Genomic DNA, 24569 nt, shown 5'->3' with positions numbered 1-24569 from the left:
TGGGTTAATGCAGTTCAGCTGGTGATAACAGGGCTGCATGAAAAGAATTTGTCCATCCTGTTTCGATATTGTTTTCAAGCTGTGATATATGCACTTTGGTTTGAAAGGAATGTTAGGAGAGTGGGAGATCCAACAATGCCAGCTTTGTGTATGGTGAATCGACTTGATAAGCAAATCAGAAACAGGATAACCTCACTTAGAAGGAAAGGAAGTAAGTATGAGAAAACTATGGAGGTTTGGTTTGGAAGAAGATAACAGATTTTACACAGTTTGATATTCTTTTAAATGTTCCTTTGAATGAGTAGTCTTTGTATATGGTAGCAGTATAAACTCTGTACAAAGGTTTTTTTTTGAAATAAAATTTAAAATTTTTTCAAAAAAAAAAAAAGAAGTAAGCTTTTGAATTATTCTTTTTTTTTTTGCACAAATTCATTAAATCTTAAAAGAGGCCTCAGGCCCAAGATCCGGTCCGAACTGGGTCCAATACAAGAGAACAGCCTAAAGTGGTGCTGTTGGATATTTTTCACAATACCATAGATCTCTTTGCTCTGGTTGTCGTTGTTAATAGCTCTAACGAACGTTGAGTTGTCAGAGAGCATCTTGAGTGTTGGTAACTCAAGGTTCTCTGCGGTGATAAAGCCGGATTGAAGCGTTAGAGCCTCTGCTACCACCGGAGAGCGTACAGAGTCCTGCCGGGTTGATCCTCGGATGTATTGTCTTGTGAAGATCAAGGCCTTGGCTATGCTCCTAGAAAAGTTGGATTTGGCTATGCAGTCCATTAAATAAGCAAGACCAGCTGTAATACTGACAATGATAATCCGGGAGACTAGGTGAATCTCAACTGTGCCGGAAATCATATTGTTCAGCAAGGAAGACCGTGAGACGGTTGCATACGTGCGACTGAGGCTAGACAATGATGAGCTATGTATGCTGTCTTGGTTTGAAAGTTCCACGAGGGTGTCTTGGTCATAGAGAAATTCGCCCTGAACTCCAGTTCTAGAGCACTTGACTTCAATTCCCGGAGGTATATCTGATGGATAGGCGGTGGTTGAGTTCAAACAGGCACTCCATCCTCCAACATTACCTTGTCGGGTCCAGAGTTCTATGGCAACCAAACCTAGCCGCTTTTCATCATTCTTTATCAAGCTAGACATGAGAGACCAAGTACCTTGAAGTACAGAAGTTGCGGAGCTAAGGGCAGCGAAGTTGATGCGTTGTGTAGTGAAAGCTGAGGTCAGGCTGAGATAATTGCCACAATCATGGTAAGGTTGGAGCCATACGCTTCTGAATTATTCATTATAGATTGTTTTGGTTCCCCAGTGAATGTGATGCTTCTGCAAAATTTGGCTGGAGACTGATCTCTCTTTGTTTGGAAATGACTAACTCCTGAATTTGAATCTGTATAAGCTAACATTGTTACTATAACCATGATTTAGTAATCAGGACTTCAATAAAATACACTTCTTCTATCCTTTCCAGTGTGCTGTGTTGAAATACATCCACCACTTCAAAAGAATAATTTTATTGGACATCTTTGTTTGCTTTCTAAGCACATTTACATATGTGACTTTGGTGATCCTTTTGCATTCTACTGACTCATTGTTCAAAATCTCGTAGCTTGTTCCTAGAAATGCGGTCTAAAAAGTCTTGTTTATTAGTTGAAAATCTACAGTCTTTCTAATTCAAAAGTCAACTCCATATCACTATTTTCCCGAAAAAGTCGCATATAAGTTACTGAAGAATAAAAAGACAGTCTGTTGAACAAAAAAAAACCCCTGTTAATAACTCTAGCAGCCCACATCTAAATGTCCGGTTTAGCTCCATAATCAAGTCAAGGACGGCCTGATGGGCATGCCTGCACTGTATTCACCAGCACACATCTAAATGTCCTGTGCCGGTTTCGGTAATTGCCTGCGCAAGTCTTCATCCCATTCCAGCTTCATGTTCCAATTCGCGAGTAGCTTAGAAAGGAAAACTACATTCAACTTATTTATATTTTAAAATTATTATTATAACGATTGTCTACCATTGAACAGTTGACTTATCCTTTTAGGGAGATTTGTGTTAGTCAGCAAATGGCTGGCATCTTTTTCAATAAGATTTGGTGATATTGTAAACCGTCACTAATATCTTGGTTGATGTTTTTAAATGAATAATCAATTATTTATATCTTCGAACCACCTGGAGACAACGATTTGGGAAATGTTGTGAACGTATAGAAAGGACCGCATTATAGTTATGATAGAGTTACTTGGAAATTCGTAAGTGTTTAGAATAGTTACAACGTATAGAAAATGAAAAATTAAAATTGGTGATAAGATAGTTAGCTTTAATTTATTTTGAAGAAAAAATAATTTGATGTTTCTCCTCAATTACATGCTAGAAATTAAGTCAATCATATAGCACAATTATTAAAAGTGATGCACATATGCAGTGCTGTGCGAAGGCTATTAGGAGTCTAGGACAAAAATAATTTATTTTATATCAAATATGCGTATTAATTTTTTTAATACGAACCAAAAAATAAATTGTTTTCTTATTTTATATTTTAAAATTATTTTTAAGAAAAATTAATCTTATGAAAATTAATGACAAAATTTATATTTTGGTTACAACTGAAAATTATATATACAAACTCAAATTATACGTAGGAAAATGTTTTCGACATTCAAAATAAAAAGTATACAATAAAATTAATATTCACAACAACTAAGCAGAAATGATCATATTATTGAAAAATATTAAGAAATAATTATAGTTTTTTTATCATATTATCATATATTGATTATATGATTTATGAATATGAAGATCTTAAAATGTACTAATGTGGGAGGGGATGGGCCAATACTCCAAAATTGACAAGGTGAGCAGGGCTCTGCACATATGATATGATGACTATCTAATTTGAACCGTCAGACAATTTGAAAAGCCGTAAAAGAAAATCCTTATTAATGTCGTCGTTATTTGTTAATGCAATTATTAATGGTGTGTTTGTGTATATAAAAGGAAAGGGCGATAACAATCTCATCATCAAAATAAACAAAACACAGTTTAAAATAAAACAATCAAAAGCTAATCGATTCTCATCATTAATGGCGATGTCAGGAACATACGTGACAGATGTGCCTCTAAAGGGTACGGCAGAGAAACACTACAAGAGATGGAGGAGCGAGCATAACCTCTTCCCCGACGCCATTGGCCATCACATCCAAGGAGTCACCGTCCACGATGGCGATTGGGACTCTCACGGCACCATTAAAATCTGGAACTACACTCGTGGTTCGTATCTATACTCTCTTTCTCTATAGATAGGATTTGAATGCTGAACATATATAGGGCAAAGACTAAACTATACAGTTGTAATAATTAAAATACTAATCTATCTCACAACTAATTTTCTTGGAAGGATAAATACAACTATTAGTACATAAATTAAATCTTTGTTGCGTGTGTGACGAAGATGGGAAGGAGGAAATGTTCAAGGAGATGATAGAGATGGACGACGAAAAGATGGCCGTGACGATAAATGGGCTCGAGGGTCACGTGATGGAGGAGTTAAAGGTGTATGTTGTAACATTTCATTTCATCCCCGCGTCTGAGGAAGGTTGCATCTGCAAAGTCACTATGGTGTGGGAGAAGCGGAACGAAGACTCTCCTGAGCCTATCAACTACATGAAGTTCGTCGAGATGATGGTTGCTGACATGGATGACCACATCCTCCAGGACCAGGAATGATGATGCTTCATCATCATCACATCCTCTTTCGTTTATGTGTGTCAAATAAATTTGTGTGTTTGTTTCGTCCATGACACTTCCTACTATCATCATGGTGTTTTATGTCCAACTTTTATTTATATGAATAGTATTGTTCTTCGTTTATTGATATATCTGCTATATTGGATTGAAATATCATATAGGCTGCCACAATATCTGATCTGAGCCAAACGAAGTAGTCCAAACGTATATATGAATCCATACGAGTTTTTTCCCTTACAAATCAGTTTTAAGCAACACAAATATATTGTTATTTAAATCTTGGGAGAAATTTTACAAAAATTATAGCTTAATAGAGACTAAAAACTAAATCGTGTTAGGAATTGATCAACTATTTGACTCATTCTAGTTTTATATTATCAATAGTAATAATATAACACAAAATCACGCATAAATTTGCTTGAGAAGGTAAATGGGTTGCAAAGAAACCTTAAGTAAGGAGTGGAGATGATGACACATAGACCACATGTGTGGATTCACCAATACCACGCGATGACGTTGAGGAGCATTTTAAAAACCCTAAAACCCGTAGTTCCACCTACTTTTCCTCTCCATCTCTTTCGCCCAGGTATTTTTTTCTTTATGTTTTGAAGGTTACATTATTTAGACGTTACGTAAAAAAATATAATTAAAAGACAAACCAAATTCATCAGACCTCTACAATCAAAAACTTTACATCATAGTAAGATATTATTTAATAATCAAAAAATTGTTTCAATAATGAAATATATATACAAATTATATATGGTTTCTTGTAATCTTGTGAGGAGTTTATGTATATAAACGAAGGGCCATACTTTCATTTTTGCATCAACCATACAGAAAACAACAATTAAAAATACACTCTTACAAGGAAAAGTAACCAAAAGCTTTTTAGAAGCTTCAACATGGCGATGTCAGGAACATACTTGACAGAGGTTCCTCTTAAAGGGATCGGCTAAGAATCACTACGTTGTATATGAAGATGGGAAGCAAGAGGTGTTCAAGGAGGAGAGTTTGACGATGTGAAGATATACAAAATATTACTGATTAAATTTTAAAAATATTTAAACATTATGTAAATATAAATGGTAAATTTTTTTTTTGCCCGAGTCTGTTAAGCCGACCCTGCCTGGTTGAAATCTCAAAACATCAAGGAATCGTAAGCACATTACAACGTAGCCAAGATTTTATACATCTTACAAAGAGTGTTACAAACTCCACTACAACACAAGGAGACACTGACACACAAGCACACAGTACGTGGAAATACCTTATTCAATCCTTTCGCTTACCGTTTACACGTACAATGACAATTTCTAAAGTAGAGCCTTCTTTATTGACATATGACTATCTTTGTTACACTGGGACGTAGTAGAAGACATTATCAACTCACTTGGAGATAGGCTTGACATGGACTCCAACTTGGTGAAGTATGTCAGCACCTGCTTTGCCATGGAAACCAACGACCTTGTGACCGTCTTCTTTAAGTAGGACACTTTTAGCACCTTCAAGTCCAAAAGGTGGAGAGGTTCGCTTGTTTGTCATGAACTTAAGCATCGTTATGATCTCGGATTCAGTTCCAAATATGTTGTCGTAGTTAATCTCCACCGCAGTGATGTATTCGTTTGGATCAAGCACGAACTGCACAAAAGAAAGTAAACACAGATTTTTTTTTTTTTTGCTAACCGAAAGTAAACACAGATTTAACGTAAACAAGATATATATATTGCAATCTTTAGAGCTAACTGATTCTTATATTTATATATTTAACCTCTTCAGGTGCGAGTAGTGTCTTTTTTCCATGATCATTTCCAGGGACCTCCTTAGAGTCCTTCTCGTAGACAAACTTGACGTACGTTACACCAGATTCGCCTTGACCAACGTACACTTTCTTAACACCATCATGAGCACCATCGTCCCATGGGTTTCCCGCGTTACCACCTTTTGCCTCTAGTTTTTTGGCACTGGAAGCTGATCCAGCTGGTTGGCCACCAGCAGAAGCCGACGGTATGGGAGCAAAGTGGACGTCAATGGAGTTGAGAACATTGCTGCTAGTGCCTTGAAAACCAGCGACCTGGTTATCTTTGGGTGCCTGGATGGAGAACTGGTTCCCGGTCTTGTTTCCGAAAGGACCATATTCGGTTTTGTTGGTCCTAAAAGCCAACGCTGCTATAGCATCTTCGTTCCCCGTAGTTTTGTAGTAGCCAGTAACATCTGTTATGTACTCGTCAGGACTCAGGCTCACCTACAAAAATTAAAAATATTACAATTTATCAAAATAACACACTAAATAATAAAATATATGGTGAAAATGGTGAGTACTAACGCCGTCAGATTTTTTGCCAGGAGTGCCATGACGCTTAGGATTTTGGTCATCGTCATACACGGCCTCAATGGACTTGATAACATCTTCATATGTAAGCTGAACTCTCTTCACCCTCATGTGCTTCCCGTCGTCCCAAGACATTGTTGCGGCTGCCATTGTTGTATCTGACCATCATTATATACCAACAGTTATTTTTTCTTTATGGAAACATAACTTACGTACTTTTTACATATTTTTTTGTAAAAAAAAAGGTTAAATCCGGGTCTATTAAAGACACAGACCTAACCTCCGAGTGGGAGGTGCAATCCACAACAGGCCCTCTCCCGGGTTTTCATACGGACATATCCGCAGCCGTAGTGAGCAGCACAATGTGACTTAGTTTCTACAGCAGGAGAATCGAACCCGGAATGTGTTTACATCCAAATTCCATCCACTACCACTGGACCACAAGGCCCGCTCACTTTTTTTTTTTACATATCAGTTGGAACTTATATATAGTTTTCATAATAGTTAGAATTAACCAAAAACATGGACATTTACAAGCATTTGGAGAGAGAGAGAGAAATACCTCTGTTTTTTTATTTTATTTTTATAGATAACAGAAAGAGATAAGAGAGCTCGTGTGGTACTGATGAAGATGAATGCAAGTGCGTTTTATATACACAGAGATGCACATCTAGATAGGCGATAACTCAGAACCAAACTTGTGGTCCTAAGATCACACGTTACTCTATATGACAATTGTCCCACTTGTTGAAATGGGACACTAATAACCCTCCAGTGTCGAACACTTGGCCTTGATATCCACATGTGCTTCTAAAGATTCATACACTTAACCCTAACAGCCATATGTAAGAGACATTCGACATACACATATGAACTTACGCTGGAAAACGAGAAGACAGCAACAGACAAATGATCAGTCTGCGTGCAACAATGAGAGTGATAAGAGACATTTGGCCTTCCAAAACTCAATGTGCATGTAATAGTGTAACTAAGAAACTTAACGTCCACATGTACTTCTGAAGAATCATACACTTATCCTAACATCCAGCTGTAAGGAATATTCGACGTACACTTACTGACTTACGAATCTTACAGTCAGCTGAGAACAATCGAGAAGAAAACAATAGACAGGTGATCAATGTGCATGCAGTAGTAAGAGTAAAAAGGAGACATTTGGCCTTCAAAAACTCGTGTAATTAAGACACTTGGCGGCCTCCAAATACAATTTTCGGCTATAGATTTCATCACTCCATAGTTGCTACTTATATATGTGTGTATATTATAACGGCGATATTTCCCTTCTACCTATCGACTCCATTAACAATAGTGTTCCACTTATAGTTCTTAAACGTTTACCAAGAAACACACTCGTGAGGTTATACAAAAGATCAACAATGAAGATTCCTCTCTTGGGGTTACTTTTGCTCCTAAGTCTTGTTGGCTCTCCTACCAGGGCCGAGGAAGGACCTGTTTGCCCAAAAACTGAAACCCTTAGTCGTGCCAGTTTCCCGGAGGGCTTCATGTTTGGTACCGCAACCGCTTCCTATCAGGTATTTTGTTAGTGAAAACCTTCTGAAAGTCCATTATTTTTGTTAGGATTTTAGTTATTAGTTAGTGAAAATGTCACTTGAAATAAACATATAATAATAAAGCAACACTTACTTAGTTTATTATTTATAAGGGATTTATTCTTGGGTTCACCCCCTAGATTGAACCTCTAGGTTCACCAACCAATAGGATAATGTTATTTTAAATTTGATATCTTTTATAAAAGGAAACAAAATATTGTCAAGTTATATTATGTTTTTAAAATAAAAAAATAAAAAATATAAATAGTAGTAATTACAAAAAAAATATTTAGTTATTTCAAATCTGATATCTTTTAAAAAAGGAAACAAAATATAAATTATATTACGTTTTTAAAATTAAAAAAAAAGTATAAATAAATTAAAAAAAAAGTAGTTGCATAAAAAAAAGTTTTCAAAAAAAATTAATACGATAAACAAAACACTAAACTCTAAATCTAAACTCTAAACCCTAAACTCTTGGGTAAATCCTAAACCCTTGGGTAAACCCTAAACATTTGGATAAATCCGAAACTCTTGGATCAAATCTTAAATTTTAAGATTTATGATTTATTCAAGAGTTTAGGGTTTACCTAAAGATTTAGGGTTTAGAGTTTAATAATTGTTAGTAGCGTTAAAAATACTTTTGAAAAACAAATTCTTTTTTTTTGCGATTAAAATCTTCTTTTTTGATTAATACAATTTTTATTTTAAAAATATAATATAATTTGATAATATTTTGTTTCCTTTTTTAAAAGATACTAAATCTAAAATGACACAATCCTATTGGTTGGTGAACCTACAAATTCATCTAGGGGGTGAATCCAAAAATAAGTCATATTAAAAGCATGGGAGCATAAATACTATACGCTGCGCATGCTCAACTAATAAAAATAGACTTATTCTTAGGTCAACCCCCTAGGATGAACCTCTAGGTTCACCAACCAATAAGATTGTCTTATTTTATATTTGATATCTTTTAAAAAAGGAAACAAAATATTGTCAAATTATATTATGTTTTTAAAATTAAAAGGTAAAAAAAATAATAATAATTACAAAAAAAAAATTTTACGTCGTCAGCATAACATTAAACCCTAAACCCTAAATTCTAATCCCTAAACCTTTAATCATAAACCCTAAACCCTTGGATAAACCCTAAACTCTAGGATAAATCCTAAACTCTAGGATAAATCCTTAACTCTAAATCAAAATCACTATACACTAAAACATTCAAGCGTTTATGGTTTAGGGTTTTAGTCGTTTTTTATTTAGAGTTTAGGATTTATCCAAAGGTTTAGGGTTTACCCAATGGTTTAGGACTTACCCAAGGGTTTAGGGTTTACCCAGGAGTTTAGGGTTTAGGATTTAGAGTTTAGGGATTAGGATTTAGGGTTTAGTGTTTTGTTGACAACATTAAAAATATTTTTTTTTTAATTTTTTTTTCTGTAACTATTATCTTTTTTTACTTTTTTATTTTAAAAACATAATATAATTTGAGAATATTTTGTTTACTTTTTTAGAAGATATCGAATTTGAAATAATGAAATCCTATTGGTTGGTGAACCTCTAGGTTCACCTTACGGGGTGAACCCAAGAATGACTCATAAAAATATATACGTAGTCACTCTTTTCCGAAACACAAGTACTTATTAAAGATGTATTGTATCTGTGGTGAAAATAGGTTGAAGGCGCAGTAAATGAAGGTTGTAGAGGACCAAGCCTGTGGGATCTCTACACCAAGAAATTTCCACCTACGTCTCTCTCCTCTACCATTTATTTTTACTACGAAATATACAATATATAATACAATATATATTTTTTTTTTCTGCTTGGAGCCTGCCTAGTATTCAGAACTTGCTTTTGAGGGTTTTAATTAGAAAATAATGATATTTTTATTATATATTGTTAAATATTTAATTTTAGTTTTTTTTAGAAAAAACAACTTCACCATGAACATAAGGGCAACCCCAATGAAAAAACAAACAATTATGAAAAGTGGAAAGAAACAAAATAAAAAAGTTTTTTCAATATGAAACTGCAGATAGAGTTAAGAATCACATGAGGCCGTCGATTTCTACCATCGGTACAAGGTAATCTCTCTCTCTCTCTCTCTCTCTCTCTCTCTCTCTCTCTCTCTCTCTCTCTCTCTCTCTCTCTCTCTCTCTCTCTCTCTCTCTCTCTCTCTCTCTCTCTCTCTCTCTCCTTTGTAAATTCATTTATCGTAAAACTCAACAGGAGGATATCAAGTTGATGAAAAAGCTGAACACTGATGCTTTTAGACTATCCATTGCGTGGCCAAGAATATTTCCCCGTAAGTTAAAACTTAGAAGTTTTTAATACATAAAAATAGGGAGTAAAATTTTCCGAATTAGTTGTAATAACAGCTGGAAACTGATGAATATATAACAGATGGGAGGATGGAGAAAGGAATAAGCAAAGAAGGAGTTCAATTTTACCACGACCTTATAGACGAGCTCCTTAAAAATGGTCACATATGTTCTCACTATCTTGTTCATTTTGGTTTATTGTATCAACCTATAATGTAATTGGAAAAAACTAACTTTTCATTGTTGTTTTAGACATAACACCACTAGTAACGGTTTTCCACTGGGACATGCCCGCCGATTTGGAAGATGAGTATGGTGGCTTTTTGAGCGAGCGTGTAGTGTAAGCTTTTGTACCTAATTAGTATCTCAGTTACATTTACTTTTCTCTAATGTACGCAAACAACATCAGTTACGTAAACTCTTCTCCTAAATTGCAACTATATACAGGCCGGATTTTGTGGAGTACGCAAACTTCACGTTCCACGAATATGGGGGCAAAGTGAAAAACTGGATTACGTTCAACGAGCCATGGGTCTTTAGCCGTTCAGGCTACGACACTGGGAAGAAAGCACCGGGGCGTTGTTCTCCGTACATCAAAGATTTTGGACATCTTTGCCAAGATGGACGGTCAGGATTTGAGGCTTATGTCGTTAGTCACAATTTACTCATTAGTCACGCTGAAGCCGTTGACGCTTTCAGAAAGTGCGAAAAGGTAAAAGAGAAACCAAAAGTCCAAAACATAAAGAATGAGACAATTTGGTTGCATTTTGTTTTCTCATTTATTTTGGTTTATTCGATTCTTAAAAGTGCAAAGGTGGTAAAATTGGGATTGCTCATAGCCCGGCTTGGTTTGAACCAAAAGATGTGGAAGGAGGTCAACGTACTGTAGACCGTGTACTTGACTTCATCATGGGCTGGTAAAGGAACGATTGATTGTTTTATTCTCGATGTACATATTCATATTCATATTCGAATGGACGTATGAACTGCTCCGTAGGCATTTGGATCCTACCACGTACGGAGATTATCCTCAAAGTATGAAAGATGCGGTCGGAGCTCGATTGCCCAAATTTACAAAAGCCCAAAAGGCAAAACTGAAAGGCTCAGCAGACTTCGTGGGAATAAATTATTACAGTTCGTTCTATGCAAAGGCAAGCGAAAAGCCTGATTATCGGCAACCATCTTGGGCTACAGATTCTCTAGTGGAGTTTGAACGTAAGATTCATCATATTTATATACGTTCACGTATTCTAATTAATAGATTGCTATTTTGTGCTGTGTTCAAAAAAAAATTGCTATTTTGTGCTATATACTATCAACGTGTTAATAAATGTAACTGGAACAACGGATGTTATTAATCTATGGAGACCTATTTACGTATGTATGATTATTTTGTGAAAAATATATGCAGGTAAGAATAATATTCCTATTCTCATATAAATCAAGTGTAATGTTCATTCAACAAAAATAAATTAACATTTTGTTTGCTTTTCTTACATGTTTAGCCAAGACTGTTGATGGATCCGTTAAGATTGGTAGCCAGGTTACACAACTTCGTTCTTAATAACCTTAGTTAAATATCATGAATTGCGTTTTAATTGCTTTCGTCTTTCTTATTTTGTAGCCCAGCACTGCTAAGATGGCTGTATACGCAGCGGGTTTAAGGAAGCTTGTGAAATACATAAAAGACAGATATGGCAACCCTGAGATCATAATTACTGAGAATGGTTTGTCAATATTTAAAATGTTTTTCTCATAGTATAAATTTATTATTGTTTTTGTAATCCTTTTTTATAGGTTATGGGGAGGACCTTGGCGAGAAGGATACAGATCATAGCGTTGCTCTCAATGACCACAACAGAAAATACTATCACCAGAGGCATCTTCTGGCCCTGCATCAGGCTATTTGGTGAGATCAATTAAATCATTTGTGGTAGGCAATGATGTTTAATTAATTATACATGCTGTTCTCCCATTTACATATTATCCTTGTTGTATCTTGCAGTGAAGACAAGGTGAATGTTACATCTTATTTTGTGTGGTCATTAATGGACAACTTCGAGTGGCAAGACGGGTACACAGCTAGGTTTGGTCTCTACTACATCGATTTCAAGAACAACTTGACTCGTATGGAGAAAGAATCTGCAAAATGGTTCACTGAATTCCTCAAACCGGGCCTGAAGCAAAAATCATCCAAGTCGACGTTCAGCGAGGAGCTCTAAAGTCAAGTTTTCTACAAGATCTCAAGCTTTAGTCACGTGGGACAATAAAAGAAAGATGAGTTTGTGTTGAAGTTCTTCGTATTATGTTTAGTTTCTAGTGCAGTGTAGTTAGAAGTGTCTTCAATAAAAAAAAGGGTTACAATACCCAAATATGTGTGTACATGTAAAGCGCAGATGCTCTAAGTCCGAAATCTAACGTTTTTTCACGCTTACAAAAGTATATTGCTATTCCTCTCACTATCAGTACATCCACGTCTACTCACGTCATCTTATGATTCTCTATTTATCAATTATCATCATCTCTAACATATATTTTGTACTAATTACAAAATAAATTTGATTATGTGTCACTTGTTAGGATGTCAATTTGAGTAGCATAAGAACCAATTGAATAATTTGTAGGTCCAAAATTCAATTGCTAAGGAACATTATATTAACGCAAAATATAAGAAACGTGTTTCATTAAATTAAATCTCCAGTGTTAACTAATATGATTAACACAACTAATGATTATGAATAATAAAAATTTGATAACAATTTTTGTATCATTATTCATTTTTAAAAAAAAAATTATATTATTAAAAGATATTAAACAATCACATTAACCATATAATAAAAATTTTGATTTTTTTCTTATATGTTATATTATGAATTTTTTAAAACGACTTTAAATTACAAAAATAGTTCAAAATCCCTTTGAAAATTTTGTGATCAATGGCTTAATTATTTTTGTTATAACAAGATACAATGATCAAATATTGTATTAATATGATTTTTTTATTTAATAGTGTTTAAATTAAACTATGTACCATTTAAAAATACAAAAATATGTAATTTTGAAATTTGCCTTAAAAGATATCACATAAAAAAATTTGGGATTAATGGTTTAAATTTTTTTGTTACATCAAATGTACAAATATTAATAAAAACATATGAGTAGGAAGTCTCAATAATAACTATTTACATTAAATATACTATATATTTATGTCCATATCAGTGAAATATAATTATATATCATACAAAATAAATAAAATAATTGTTTTAATTTATTTACCATAAATATATTGAAAATAAACAAGAGTTATTTTATGTGATTACTCTAATCTCATATATATTAATTGAGAAACAATTCAGTATTAATTAATATTGTTCAAATTTTTTACAAGAGATCGATACAACAAAGATTTATTTAGAAGCTATTGAAATCACCTAGCGAGAACATGAATTGCACAAAAAATTATTTTCCTAACTCTAACCCTCTTTCTATCCGTCACAACACCGACATAGATTATTTAGAAGTGTTGATTGACAATTTGAAATGATAATTTTTTTAAGTTCAGCCAATTGTTTTCCTTAAATGAGCATAAAACAGTTTTTAATGATTAACAAAATGGGCCACATATATAGTAAAATGTTTTTGATTTAAAAATTATTGTATACCCAAAATCAATATGAACCATCATCAATTTCGTTAAAATTTTTGTCACAATAAAAATCTAGGGTTGGACAAAAAATGCGAATCCAAAAAAAGAACCAAAACCGATCAAAAAAATAGTACTGAACTTTAACCAAAATTGGTTAGATATCAAAATGGGTTCAAAATTTTGGTATCTAGAGAACTGGAACCGAACCCTATCTGAACCAAAATATTTCAGGTATCCGATTATATCTGAACCAAATTTATATACTTAATTATAGTAATTATTTTTCAATTTAATATCTAAAAGAATATACAAAATATAAAAAAAAATTTAAGTTGTCCAAAATACTTGGAAATATATACAAATAGTTATAAGTACATGTTTAAAATAGCTAAATGATACTTAAAATATTCATTGATTTTCTATCCAAGTATTAAAGGTAAACCAATTTTTCTGTTAAGTTTAAGTATTTTGGCATACATTATTAATATTTATATGTTATATATTATTTTTATTTTTAGATTTTGAAAATTTTAAATTAAATATGAACTTTAATTTTTGAAAAAATAAATAGGTTATCCGAATCCAAACCCGAACCAGATCTGCAAAGATTCGAACTGAACCAAACCAGCAAAGATCCGAATCGAACCAAATCAAATGGTACTCGAATACTCACCTCTAACCAAATATAAAAAAAATTATTGATAACAAAATGTATATTGTTTATGATATTTAAGTAAAATATATTTTTAAAAAATTCAACCGGAGCCATGTAGTATATTAAACTCACGGTACTAATCTTTCATAGAATATGCATCATGACCCATATTAATTTATATACCTAATTATTATTATTTTTACTTTTTCAAATTTTAATAGTATTTTACTTATTTTCTAATAATTTAATTCCCTATTAAAGGAGAAACACTTTTAAAACTTACTTTAAAAGCTTATTGGCAAGGAATGTGACATGGTGACGTGGCTTCACAAGAAGCTTTTATTTAGTTAAACGCTTAGGTGTCACGCATAGAACTTTTCTCACCAAAACTATGAATTTAATGCGTTCACACTAACATTCTTTTAAAAGAATTTCATACAATCTATACTTTTCTCGACGAACAGTATTACGTGATAAACCTTCAGCTTCAAGTTTAATTAGTTGATTTATCAATCCTCTCAATATAATCATAGCATCAATAAAGATTTCTTATTCCTCTATATGTTTCTATTAAAAATAGTAATCCATATGATATATCGCCATTAAGTCGACAGATCCGTAAAGACCACAAAGCGATGAAACTTTAGTAGGATGCCAAGTATTAATGAAAGAACCCTTTTTTCAATACATGCTTTCATATATTTAGCAGATCACTCACGTTCTTGAGAACCGCCTCTCATTGCTGAAAGATGACGTTGAAAATATATTTCTAGATAAATGTGACGTACTCGGTTTTGTTACTGCTCAATGAGGTGATCTTTGTTTCGAAGAGACTGAATCACTGTAAATCGTCTCGGTTTAGTGTATTAGTCTTCTCGAGCAAGCAATATAAACATGCGAGTGTCACCACCTTCGCCGTCATGAGAGCTATGCATTAGACGATCTTAAAGATGAGAAGAAACTTTCAGGAACGAACCACCAGCAAGTCTCACGTGCTGTTCGCATCTGGAACAATTAACTTTTACAATTAAGAGGGTCAAATAACTTCAATTTCTTTTATTATGCAACTATGTTTTCTGAATTTAAAGGAGCTATACTTTTTGTTTTTTTCACACAGTTATTATTTTGCTTATAATATGTTATTGATCCACTTTTTTCAATTTTATTTGTTAAACCTCTCAGTCCATAATTACTACAACATGATAGGCAAAATATAAAAAAAAAAGTTTCCAAAGCTTCCTCTGATAACTATCATACATTTAGTTCTATCTAACTATCTCTTAAAATTAGTGTTCTAAAATACGGTATAGGTGCCCGCCTAGACGGCGTTTAGGCGCTATACGGTAGCCAACCGTACTGTTTTATGTTATACAATATTTTATGCAGATTTATATAATTCGAGTGAATAACAGCGTTTTGGCGAACATTACGCGGTCTACACGGACACTTAGGCGGATTTTAAGCATTAATATTCAAAAATAAACTATTAATATTATTATTATATTTTATTAATGTTATTATTTTTATTATTTTTATTTATTTTATGTATCTATATGATTGTAGATATTAGTATAATTATTGCAAAATCATTTTAAATTTATCATCTTTATATATTTAAAATGGCTTTAATTTTTATAATTTTAAATTATTTATATATGTTAAACTATATACTTATACATAAAATTGGTTTTAAAATATATTTATGTTCAGTTTTTTTCAAAAATAATATATACATTAATCTTATACTTAAAAGTATATATCCATATATACCCCGTTTAGGCGTCTATCTATACGGCTAGGCGCTATACAATCATCTAACGCGTAATGAACGCATAGCGCGTTTTAGAACACTGCTTAAAATATATCTTATGTTATACATAATCATAATATATAACTTCAACATTAATATAGACATTTTATTCCGCGCAAAGCGCGGATTACTATCTAGTGCACTATTAAAGATCATTGAAACTCTTACAGAATCTCCAATGTATTACTTCATATTTTACTTTAAAATAGTGCAACAACAAAATGAAGTAAGATTTTACTCTAATGTATTACTCTATTTTTTATTCCAAAAATTAATATTTAAAATATTAAACTTTTATTTAATTAATAATTGTTGCTAACACCTTCCACTCACAAAAACTACCAATTAACCCTAAATATCTTATGTTTATAAAAGATCCACAATATATAATATATTGTATCAATAACACTGATATGGGAGAAACGCAACGAAGATACCCCAGAACCAGTCAACTATATGAAGTTTGTTAAGAGCTTTAGTTGCTGACATGGACGACCACATCCTCAAGAGCCAGAACGGTGTTTGAATACCATCCGTGGTCATCGTCGTACACCATCTTTATGCATATATGTGTCTGTTGTGTTTGTCTAGCTAGTACGTGCCTTATCAACCGCCTCTTTCTCCTTTGTACAATTTATGCTGATAATAATCGCGGTCTTATAGGCTTACGTATCATCTCTGTCCTTGATGTTTTTTTTTTTTTTTGTAAACTTAATCTCTCTGTCTTTGATGTTGTTGGTATGTTCGTAATATAATATGTATGTGTTTGTTAAAACTACGTAAGATATAAGAAATTTTTACCCTCAGAGACACATTTTATCTTTTCAATATCACTAAGAGACACATTGTGATACAACACACTTTCTTGTGGTCTTGAAAAGCCTAGGCCCGGCTCTGCCCTCAACTAGAGTCATCTTCACTTAGATAGAAATCATACCCAACTAGACCAATCTAGTTAACCAAAACCAAACAGATTCCTCATCTTTTACTTTTTACAAACCCTCCGTTTACCTTATCTTTTTCCTTTTTCACGGTTCTTGTTAATCTTCTCTTTCTCCAGGATACGCCGACGAACCCGATGAACCCTAATCCTGTCTCTTTCATTTTCTGACTCTCTTCTCCGATTACGCTTCTCTGTTTAACCCAATCATCGCGAGTTCGATTTCTCGACCCAGATGTTCTTGATTCATGTGTTCACATTTTCCAGTGTCCATAATTTTACCATCTACAATGTGTATGTTCATATCTAACTCGTCCACAACTTTTCGTGTCCACAAACACTTGACATGCAAGGTGCAATTTCTGCTTCAAAATCGAACCATTTTAGCTTTGTTTTGTTTCTAATGATATATCTCAACTTTCGTCTCTTTGTTCTAAAATTAGCAGAGAAGGAAGAAAAATAGTTTATTCCCTGTCAACTGTTCACCGTAATCACAACCATTGCGTCCATACATATCCATCTATAAGTATCTGTTAAGTGTCCACGTTTCTTGCGTCCACATTCTTTATGTCCATAAATTTTCTATTGATTGTGCTCGATGACTTTTCAGATTTACTTAATTTTTCTACTATATTTATGTACATATAACAAGTAAAAAGATAATTAAACAGATTTTAGTTTGCTTGTCCATAATTCTTGTTTCTACAACTTATTTGTAATTTACGTGTTCACAACTCATTAATCCACCTTTTTTTTTCTATCCACAATATAAATGTCCATCAATATAAATGTCCATATTTCATTTGTCCACAAATGCTTAATCCAAAAATCTGAGTTTACAACTATTTTTACTTTTTAGCTTCTTTCATTTATTCCAACCAGAAGGAATATTTGGTTTGGTTCTTTAAAGGGACATCCTCTTCTCATTCACGTTGGTTAACAAGCTGAGGGTATTTTTGTCCACCATAAAGACACATGTCCTAACAATGTGTGTCATATCCATTATGTATCTTTGAGCGTAAACAAAAGACACAAAGTGTCTCAGAGTGTAAACGTCTCAAGATATAAATCGCTATATGTTAGGATGTCCTCTCATTATCTATCACATACAATAAATTTCATAAAATTAATTAGAAGAAAAAACTCACAATGCAACAGATTGATTAACTAAAATCCTGCCTTACTTAAGAAATCAAATTATCAAAGACAAAGATGATTATTTGATGTTGTTATGGTCAGGCCTGGTTATGGTATTCGCAATATGCATATGATAATTCTGTGTCGGTTATACAATGTTTATGTAAAAGTGCATGGTGTTGTGATATTTAGTCTCATTATCTCCGACATAATTAAAATTTCAAGATCACGAGTTTAGTCCCATTTCCACCAGATGAACGTTGTTCAATATGTTAACTGTGAAGTCAACGAGATCTCATATATAAGGGTGTGCCGGTGTGCTTTGCACCAGACCAATAATTGGGCTTCAAAGATTTTAAGTCATCCCTAGGTAACGCCGACACTGCCAAAATTTATATTAAGATTTGGGGCAACAACTATTAATATAAGTTGGTTCATGATCCACTAGTTCTATATCTTGTTTTAAACATCTGAGGAATATTTCTCTCTCATGTTTTTGCTCTCACCGTTTCCTCTTTCTCATGTATAATCCTGTGTTTTCCCCATTCCCACCTCAAATTTGATCTCTTTTCTGCATTTGCCACACAACTTTCAATCATTTTTATTTGTTTCAATTTGAGTTTTCTGATTTATGTTTTTAAGTTGTACCAATGCCATCACATTTGATATTTAAGCTTTTTGACAGAATTGCATGTTTGTTCTATCAAATGTAATGAATTGTTCACTGAGGCCCATTAGCACTAGACTCAGCCCATTTTATGTTTGTTGTCACTTGTCACACCATGTTATGTATTAACGTTTTGAGTAACCAGAGCTTCACTACCCAACTCTGATCAATGTTTCTGTTCCCCACCAGTGTTGGTGGCGATGCTTTTCGACGACTTTTTTAGGGTAACATTAAGAAGCCTTTGCTTTTGAAAAAAGACAACCGTTAGGTCCCCTATTTAACACATATACATATATATATGTTTTTTTTTTTTTGTCAATACTTGTTTAGTATTGATCATGATATGATCTATGAGTAAAATTTTAAAATCAATGATATGCCACATTACTACCAAGTTTTTTTTTTTTAAAAAGGGTTAAAACCCGAGTCTATTAAAAACATATACATAACTTTCAGGTGGGAGGTGCAGACCACGACCGGCTTTCTCCCTAGTTTTCGTATCTGCAGCCGTAGTGAGCAGAACAATGTGACTTAGTTTCCGCGGCAGTAGAATCGAACCTATAATGTGTTTAGCATCCAAGATCCGTCCACTACCACTGAACGACAAGACCCGCTCAATTACTACCAACTTTTAATAGACGAATACATTTCCTCTTGTTGTTGATATTGTTAATAGCTTCCCATAAAACGTACAATTAATTAGTACAGTATTAATTCTAAATTTCACGATTTAAAATTGCAAGGAGTTATAAGAAGAAGAAAAAGTGTTGTCAGTTTATCACCGTTTTACGATTTTTGTAGACGTGAACATGCAAATATTATACAATTTAAATCTGGTTAAACGGAAAAATGCGTTGAAAAATCCTGACGGTACAATGTTATTCTAATAAGCTATTACAAAACATATCAAATCAGAAGCATCTGGTGAAATATTGCAAACATAGTTCTTAATAGTATTGATAGGATTTATGTTGCCAACGTTAAGATATGATTAATTCCGTTAGTTTAAGGTAGAATATTAGCAGAAAAGCAAGGTTTGAACCAGAAAATTAAACAATTCTAGTATATGTCATGAAGATGTACACATTGCTTTGACAATGATGAATTGCAGACCACCTAATAATAGAGAGAGGGACAAACTGATTCAAACTCGAGTTTCTATTAGTCTTCCTTCGCGTCTAAACTAATTTAAAACATTTTTTAAATCATGTGCATTAAGTAAAAAATGGATGATTATAAACATGATCAATTCAAATGTAAGTAAAAAGATAATCAAAAGACATATTAAAAATAAAAAGGATCACAAAATAAGCGGATTGATCAAACTATATTTTTAGCTGTCTTTGGTTTTTGATTATTTTGCGTTGTCTCTCTATAATTTTTTTCTATTTTCCAATTTATTTCGATCTACTTGACAATTTTTTTATATCTTTTTTGCCTTTGTTTTCTAATTGTTTTTGCTTTTAGATGGTTGTGGGCCTTGTGGCAAAGAGATTTTGGTCTCAGCTCCTTCATTTTTTCAAAATGTAGAGGTGTGTAGATATTAGAGGTCTCATCTAATAATATTTGGTGAGCCAAACTGCCAAAGGGTGCAGATATGTTTGGAGTTGGGCAATACGCTTTCTCACTTTGTTTCCAGCTTTTTTTTTTTGTTTTTTTGTTCGGAGCTCTTCGATGAAGTATTGTTTTGGATGCATGAATAAAGTATATTTTTTTTTTTATAAAGTATCTTAGTTTCGTTATTTGTCTTGGTTTTGTAGAAGGTTGCGTTTTCACATCCCCATGTTGGTTGGTTGGTTTGGGTTTCCATTCCCTGAGGTTCATCTTGTTTTAGCTTTCTTGTATCGAAGCATTGTATTTTTTGGGGTTTATGTCTCTCTAGAAGTTTAGAACCTGCCGGTTCCTCCATATTCCACCATGACAATTGTTATCAAAACAATGCTATTTTGTATTTTTTCCGTTTCATTAAGTGTTTTAGAAAAAAAAAATTGTTTCACAAAAATAACTTTTTTTTGTATTTTTTATGAAAAAAATTGTGATTTTCAAAAAAAAATTAATTAACTTTATTAAATTATTATTAATTAAAAATTAAAAATTACAGAAAACGATATATTTATTATAGTGGTTTAATATGTTTTTTAAATATTGAAAACAATTAAAAAGTCGTATCTTTGTGAAAAAAAAAGTATTTAGTTTTTATGATATTATATGAATGAAATTAAATGTTATAAAAAAGTATTTAGTTGATTATGTACGGAGAGAGAGGAAAGGATGGTTCCGGTATGATAAACGTTTATTTGAAAAGCCGGGTTTTGTGGAGACAGTTCATACAGTTTGGGAGCGCACTGGTACTATTGAGCTTTGGAATGAGAAACTGGCTTACTGTAGGGGGGAAATAGTCTGTTGGAAAAGGAGAAACCGTACTAACTCTTCAGTGATGATCCAAGAAATCAGGGATAAAATTGACAATGCTCTTCGAAACAGCTCTATATCCACTGAGCAGGTCAATGAATTCCGGCGAGATTTAAATAGAGCTTATTATGAGGAAGAGGAGTATTGGAGACTAAAGAGTCGGAATAGATGGCTAAACCTGGGTGATCGTAATTCCAGATTTTATCATGGATTAACAAAGGCTAAAAGGAAACATAGTACTATTAAAGGTATGTATGATCAGAATGGTATTCTTCATACAAAGGATGAAGCTATTGCTCACATAGCTGAAGATTACTTCAAAAATATGTTCTCCTCTTCGAATGTCATGATTGGTAATGATGTAATCCCACATATAAGGCGAAAAGTAACTCCGGAAATGAATCAAAGGTTGCTAGCTGTGGTATCAGAGGATGAGATTAAACGGGCAATGGATTTGATTGGTTCTGAACGAGCTCCGGGATCAGATGGTTTTACAGCTTCTTTTTACCACCAGTTTTGGGATGTGATGGGTCCAGAAGTATGCTGTATGGTAAAGCGTTTCTTTGAAACTGGAGTTATGGAGCCACGGATTAACCATACTAATATTTGTCTGATACTGAAGTTCCCGGGTGCATCTGATATGTGTAATTTTCGACCTATCAGTCTTTGTACAGTTGCGTATAAATTGATCTCTAAGATCATGTGTCTGAGACTTCAGCATTGTTTGAATGATATAATATCAGAATCTCAAGCTGCATTTGTTCCTGGAAGGCAAATATCTGATAATATTTTGGTAGCTCATGAATTGATCTCCGCGTTATCCTCGAAACAGGATTGCTCTCAGCAGTACATGGCGGTTAAAACTGATATAAGTAAGGCTTATGATCGAGTTGAATGGTCATTCCTTAAAGCTACTATGCTTCAGCTTGGTTTTGACCCTCAGTGGATAGAGCTGACTATGGAATGTGTGCAGACAGTTTCCTACTCAGTATTAATTAATGGTCTTCCGTATGGTAATTTTAGACCATCACGAGGCTTAAGACAGGGGGATGCGATGTCTCCTTATTTGTTCCTTTTATGTGTGGAGGTCCTAAGTCAGATGCTGGATAGAGCACAAGATTTGTGTAGGTTTCAAGGTATGCGATTGACTAGAAGATGCCCAAGGGTTTCGCATTTATTTTTGCGGATGACTCACTCTTTTTTGTCCGTGCAACTAAAGAAGATGTTGAGTGTCTAGCGTCTTTGTTTGCTCAGTATGAACAGATATCTGGTCAAAAGGTTAATTATGGAAAGTCTTCCATAATTTTTGGAAAATCGATTCCTGAAGAAGCACGATCACAGTTTCATCAAATTTTAAAAATTCATACGTTGGGTGGTGGTGGTAAATATTTGGGTCTCCCAGAGCAATTCAGTAGAAGTAAAGTATCGGATTTCCAAGGTGTTGTATCAATAGTCAAGAATCAAATATCTCCCTGGTATAACCAGTTTCTGTTGTCGGCTGGGAAGGAGGTTCTGATAAAGTCAGTTCTCCAGGCCAAACCTGTCTATCCAATGAGCTGTTTCTTGTTACCAAAATCTGTTTGTGATGATATTAATTCACAACTCTCAGGTTTTTGGTGGGGTCGAAATGATGGAAAACGCAAATTCTCATGGATCTCTTGGCAGAGATTATGCTTACCAAAGAATGAAGGAGGGATGGGTTTCTGTGATCTTCATGGTTTTAATGTTGCATTACTTGCAAAACAAGCCTGGAAGATTGAACAAAATCCTACGTCTTTACTGTCTAGAATCTACAAAGGAAGATACTACAACTCGTCGACATTCTTACAGTCGACAAGTTTAACAAGTTCATCTTATGGATGGAAATCTATCCAAGTGGGGAAAGATCTACTCAAGAAAGGTTTGGTAATGCAGATAGGGAATGGTCAGAATACTAATGTCTGGAATGATCAGTGGTTACAAACTAGTCTGCCAAGAAAGCTTATATCTCCTTGTTTATACCCAAATATGAAGGTTTCTGAGCTAATAAATCAATCATCTGCCAGTTGGAACGAAGCTATATTGGAGGAACTCTTTGTTCCTGAAGATATCATCGAGATCAAAAAAATCAGACTGTCAAGATTCAATCAATGTGATAGGTATGTTTGGCCTTTTACCTCTGATTGTAAATATTCTGTCAAGTCTGGCTACTGGACGAATACACATGTGTTCTCTGAAGATGATCCTATAGAGCCACCTCCTGGCTCGTTTCAGTTAAAGAATCAAATATGGGATTTGGAAATTCTCCCTAAAATTCAACATTTCTTTTGGAAGGCTGTGACTGGAGCTCTGGCTACCTTCGCTCAGTTGTGTTCTCGTGGTATAAATATAAATCCAATTTGTCAGCGTTGTGGTCTGGAGGAAGAAACTATTAACCATGTTCTCTTCTTATGTCCGCATGCATTAGCGACCTGGAGATGTTCTGGCTTACCATTAAATGGAATTCAATCTCATGATTTGGAACGGAACATCGCAGAATTGTTCTTTTTGCTTCACAGAAGAGATACTCCTAGTGCAGTCAGTAAACTTACATTTTGGTTACTTTGGTATATCTGGAAGTCAAGAAATGAGTTTTTGTTGGCGCAAAGAAACGTGCATCCTATGGAAGATGTGAAACGTGCTGTAGAAGGGAATGTCGAATGGAATAGTAATTTTGTGTCAGCTAAAGCAAATGGTGGGAGGCAGGTACGAAATTCAAAATGGGAACCTCCTCTGTTGGGTTGGCTAAAATGTAATTTCGATAGCAGTTTCCGAAAGGAGACTATGACTGCTGGAATAGGATGGATAGTGCGAGATGAAAATGGTCATTTTTTGAAAGCGGGCATGGTTATCCAAGAGAATGTTACGTCCCCTCTTCAGGCTGAGGCTCTTGCGTTTTTATATGCTTTACAGCAGGTTTGGATTAATGGATGGCGAAGGGTATGGTTTGAGGGAGATAGTTCCGAGCTTGCTAGAATCATTAATACGATGGAACAAGATCATGTTTCCTTGGGAAACATACTTTATGATATTCGACATTGGATGTCAAAGTTAACATGGTGCTCGCTGGAAAGTGTGCATAGGGAGCATAATATGGCTGCTGACGTTTTATCTAAAAACATAATGCGACTTAATGTGTCTGTAGTTGTTCTTAATTCACCACCTTGTTGGTTGGTTAACTATTTGTATTGGCCTTATACAGTTTAAACTTCAGTAATAAAATCTAGTTGATTAAAAAAAAAATTTTCTGTAAAAAAAAAACAAAATAAAAGTAATTAGTCAAACAACGAAAAAGAATAAAAAA

The 24569-nt window shown here is 33.8% G+C and overlaps 3 protein-coding genes across 5 annotated transcripts; 2 read left to right on the top strand and 1 right to left on the bottom strand.

The window, feature by feature from the left end:
- Positions 1-2723: 2723 nt before the first annotated feature.
- Positions 2724-3887, top strand: LOC103872286 (MLP-like protein 328). Its single transcript, XM_009150632.3, has 2 exons — positions 2724-3279; positions 3461-3887. The coding sequence occupies exons 1-2, from the start codon at positions 2952-2954 to the stop codon at positions 3733-3735; spliced, it is 603 nt and encodes a 200-aa protein (XP_009148880.1). The 5' UTR covers positions 2724-2951; the 3' UTR covers positions 3736-3887.
- A 1026-nt stretch (positions 3888-4913) lies between these two features.
- Positions 4914-6785, bottom strand: LOC103872285 (jacalin-related lectin 36). 3 transcript variants are annotated; one of them, XM_009150631.3, is made up of 4 exons: positions 6651-6785; positions 6083-6246; positions 5528-6001; positions 4914-5397 (listed from the first exon to the last, which is right to left on the bottom strand). In XM_009150631.3, the coding sequence occupies exons 2-4, from the start codon at positions 6236-6238 to the stop codon at positions 5146-5148; spliced, it is 882 nt and encodes a 293-aa protein (XP_009148879.1). In that variant the 5' UTR covers positions 6239-6246; positions 6651-6785; the 3' UTR covers positions 4914-5145. The 3 variants fall into 3 exon arrangements, with proteins under 3 accessions (XP_009148879.1, XP_033129910.1, XP_033129909.1); XM_033274019.1 differs by having other exon boundaries at positions 6364-6702; XM_033274018.1 differs by having other exon boundaries at positions 6369-6702.
- Positions 6786-7355: 570 nt separating this feature from the next.
- On the top strand, positions 7356-12422 carry LOC103872284 (beta-glucosidase 19-like). The gene is given in 13 exon segments (XM_018659543.2): positions 7356-7638; positions 9335-9408; positions 9695-9743; positions 9889-9964; positions 10063-10140; positions 10233-10320; positions 10428-10692; positions 10788-10897; positions 10978-11195; positions 11486-11523; positions 11605-11707; positions 11778-11889; positions 11986-12422. Coding segments are annotated over 13 exon segments (1710 nt in total). The 5' UTR covers position 7356; the 3' UTR covers positions 12203-12422.
- The last annotated feature ends 12147 nt before the right edge of the window (positions 12423-24569 follow it).

Source organism: Brassica rapa, chromosome A06 (assembly GCF_000309985.2).
Source record: "Brassica rapa cultivar Chiifu-401-42 chromosome A06, CAAS_Brap_v3.01, whole genome shotgun sequence".
NCBI lineage: Eukaryota > Viridiplantae > Streptophyta > Magnoliopsida > Brassicales > Brassicaceae > Brassica > Brassica rapa.
This window is presented reverse-complemented; position numbering and strand designations above follow the sequence as displayed.

Bases quoted from the DNA above. Each gene is read 5' to 3' on its own strand.
- LOC103872286 (XM_009150632.3), top strand. From the start codon at position 2,952: ATGTCGTCGTTATTTGTTAATGCAATTATTAATGGTGTGTTTGTGTAT. The intron at 3,280-3,460 runs GTTCGTATCTAT...TGTGTGACGAAG, and splicing joins AATCTGGAACTACACTCGTG to ATGGGAAGGAGGAAATGTTC.
- LOC103872285 (XM_033274018.1), bottom strand. From the start codon at position 6,417: ATGAAAACCCGGGAGAGGGCCTGTTGTGGATTGCACCTCCCACTCGGA. The intron at 6,247-6,368 runs GTTAGGTCTGTG...AATGATGGTCAG, and splicing joins ATTGCACCTCCCACTCGGAG to ATACAACAATGGCAGCCGCA. The intron at 5,398-5,527 runs GTTAAATATATA...TCTTTTGTGCAG, and splicing joins CACTACTCGCACCTGAAGAG to TTCGTGCTTGATCCAAACGA.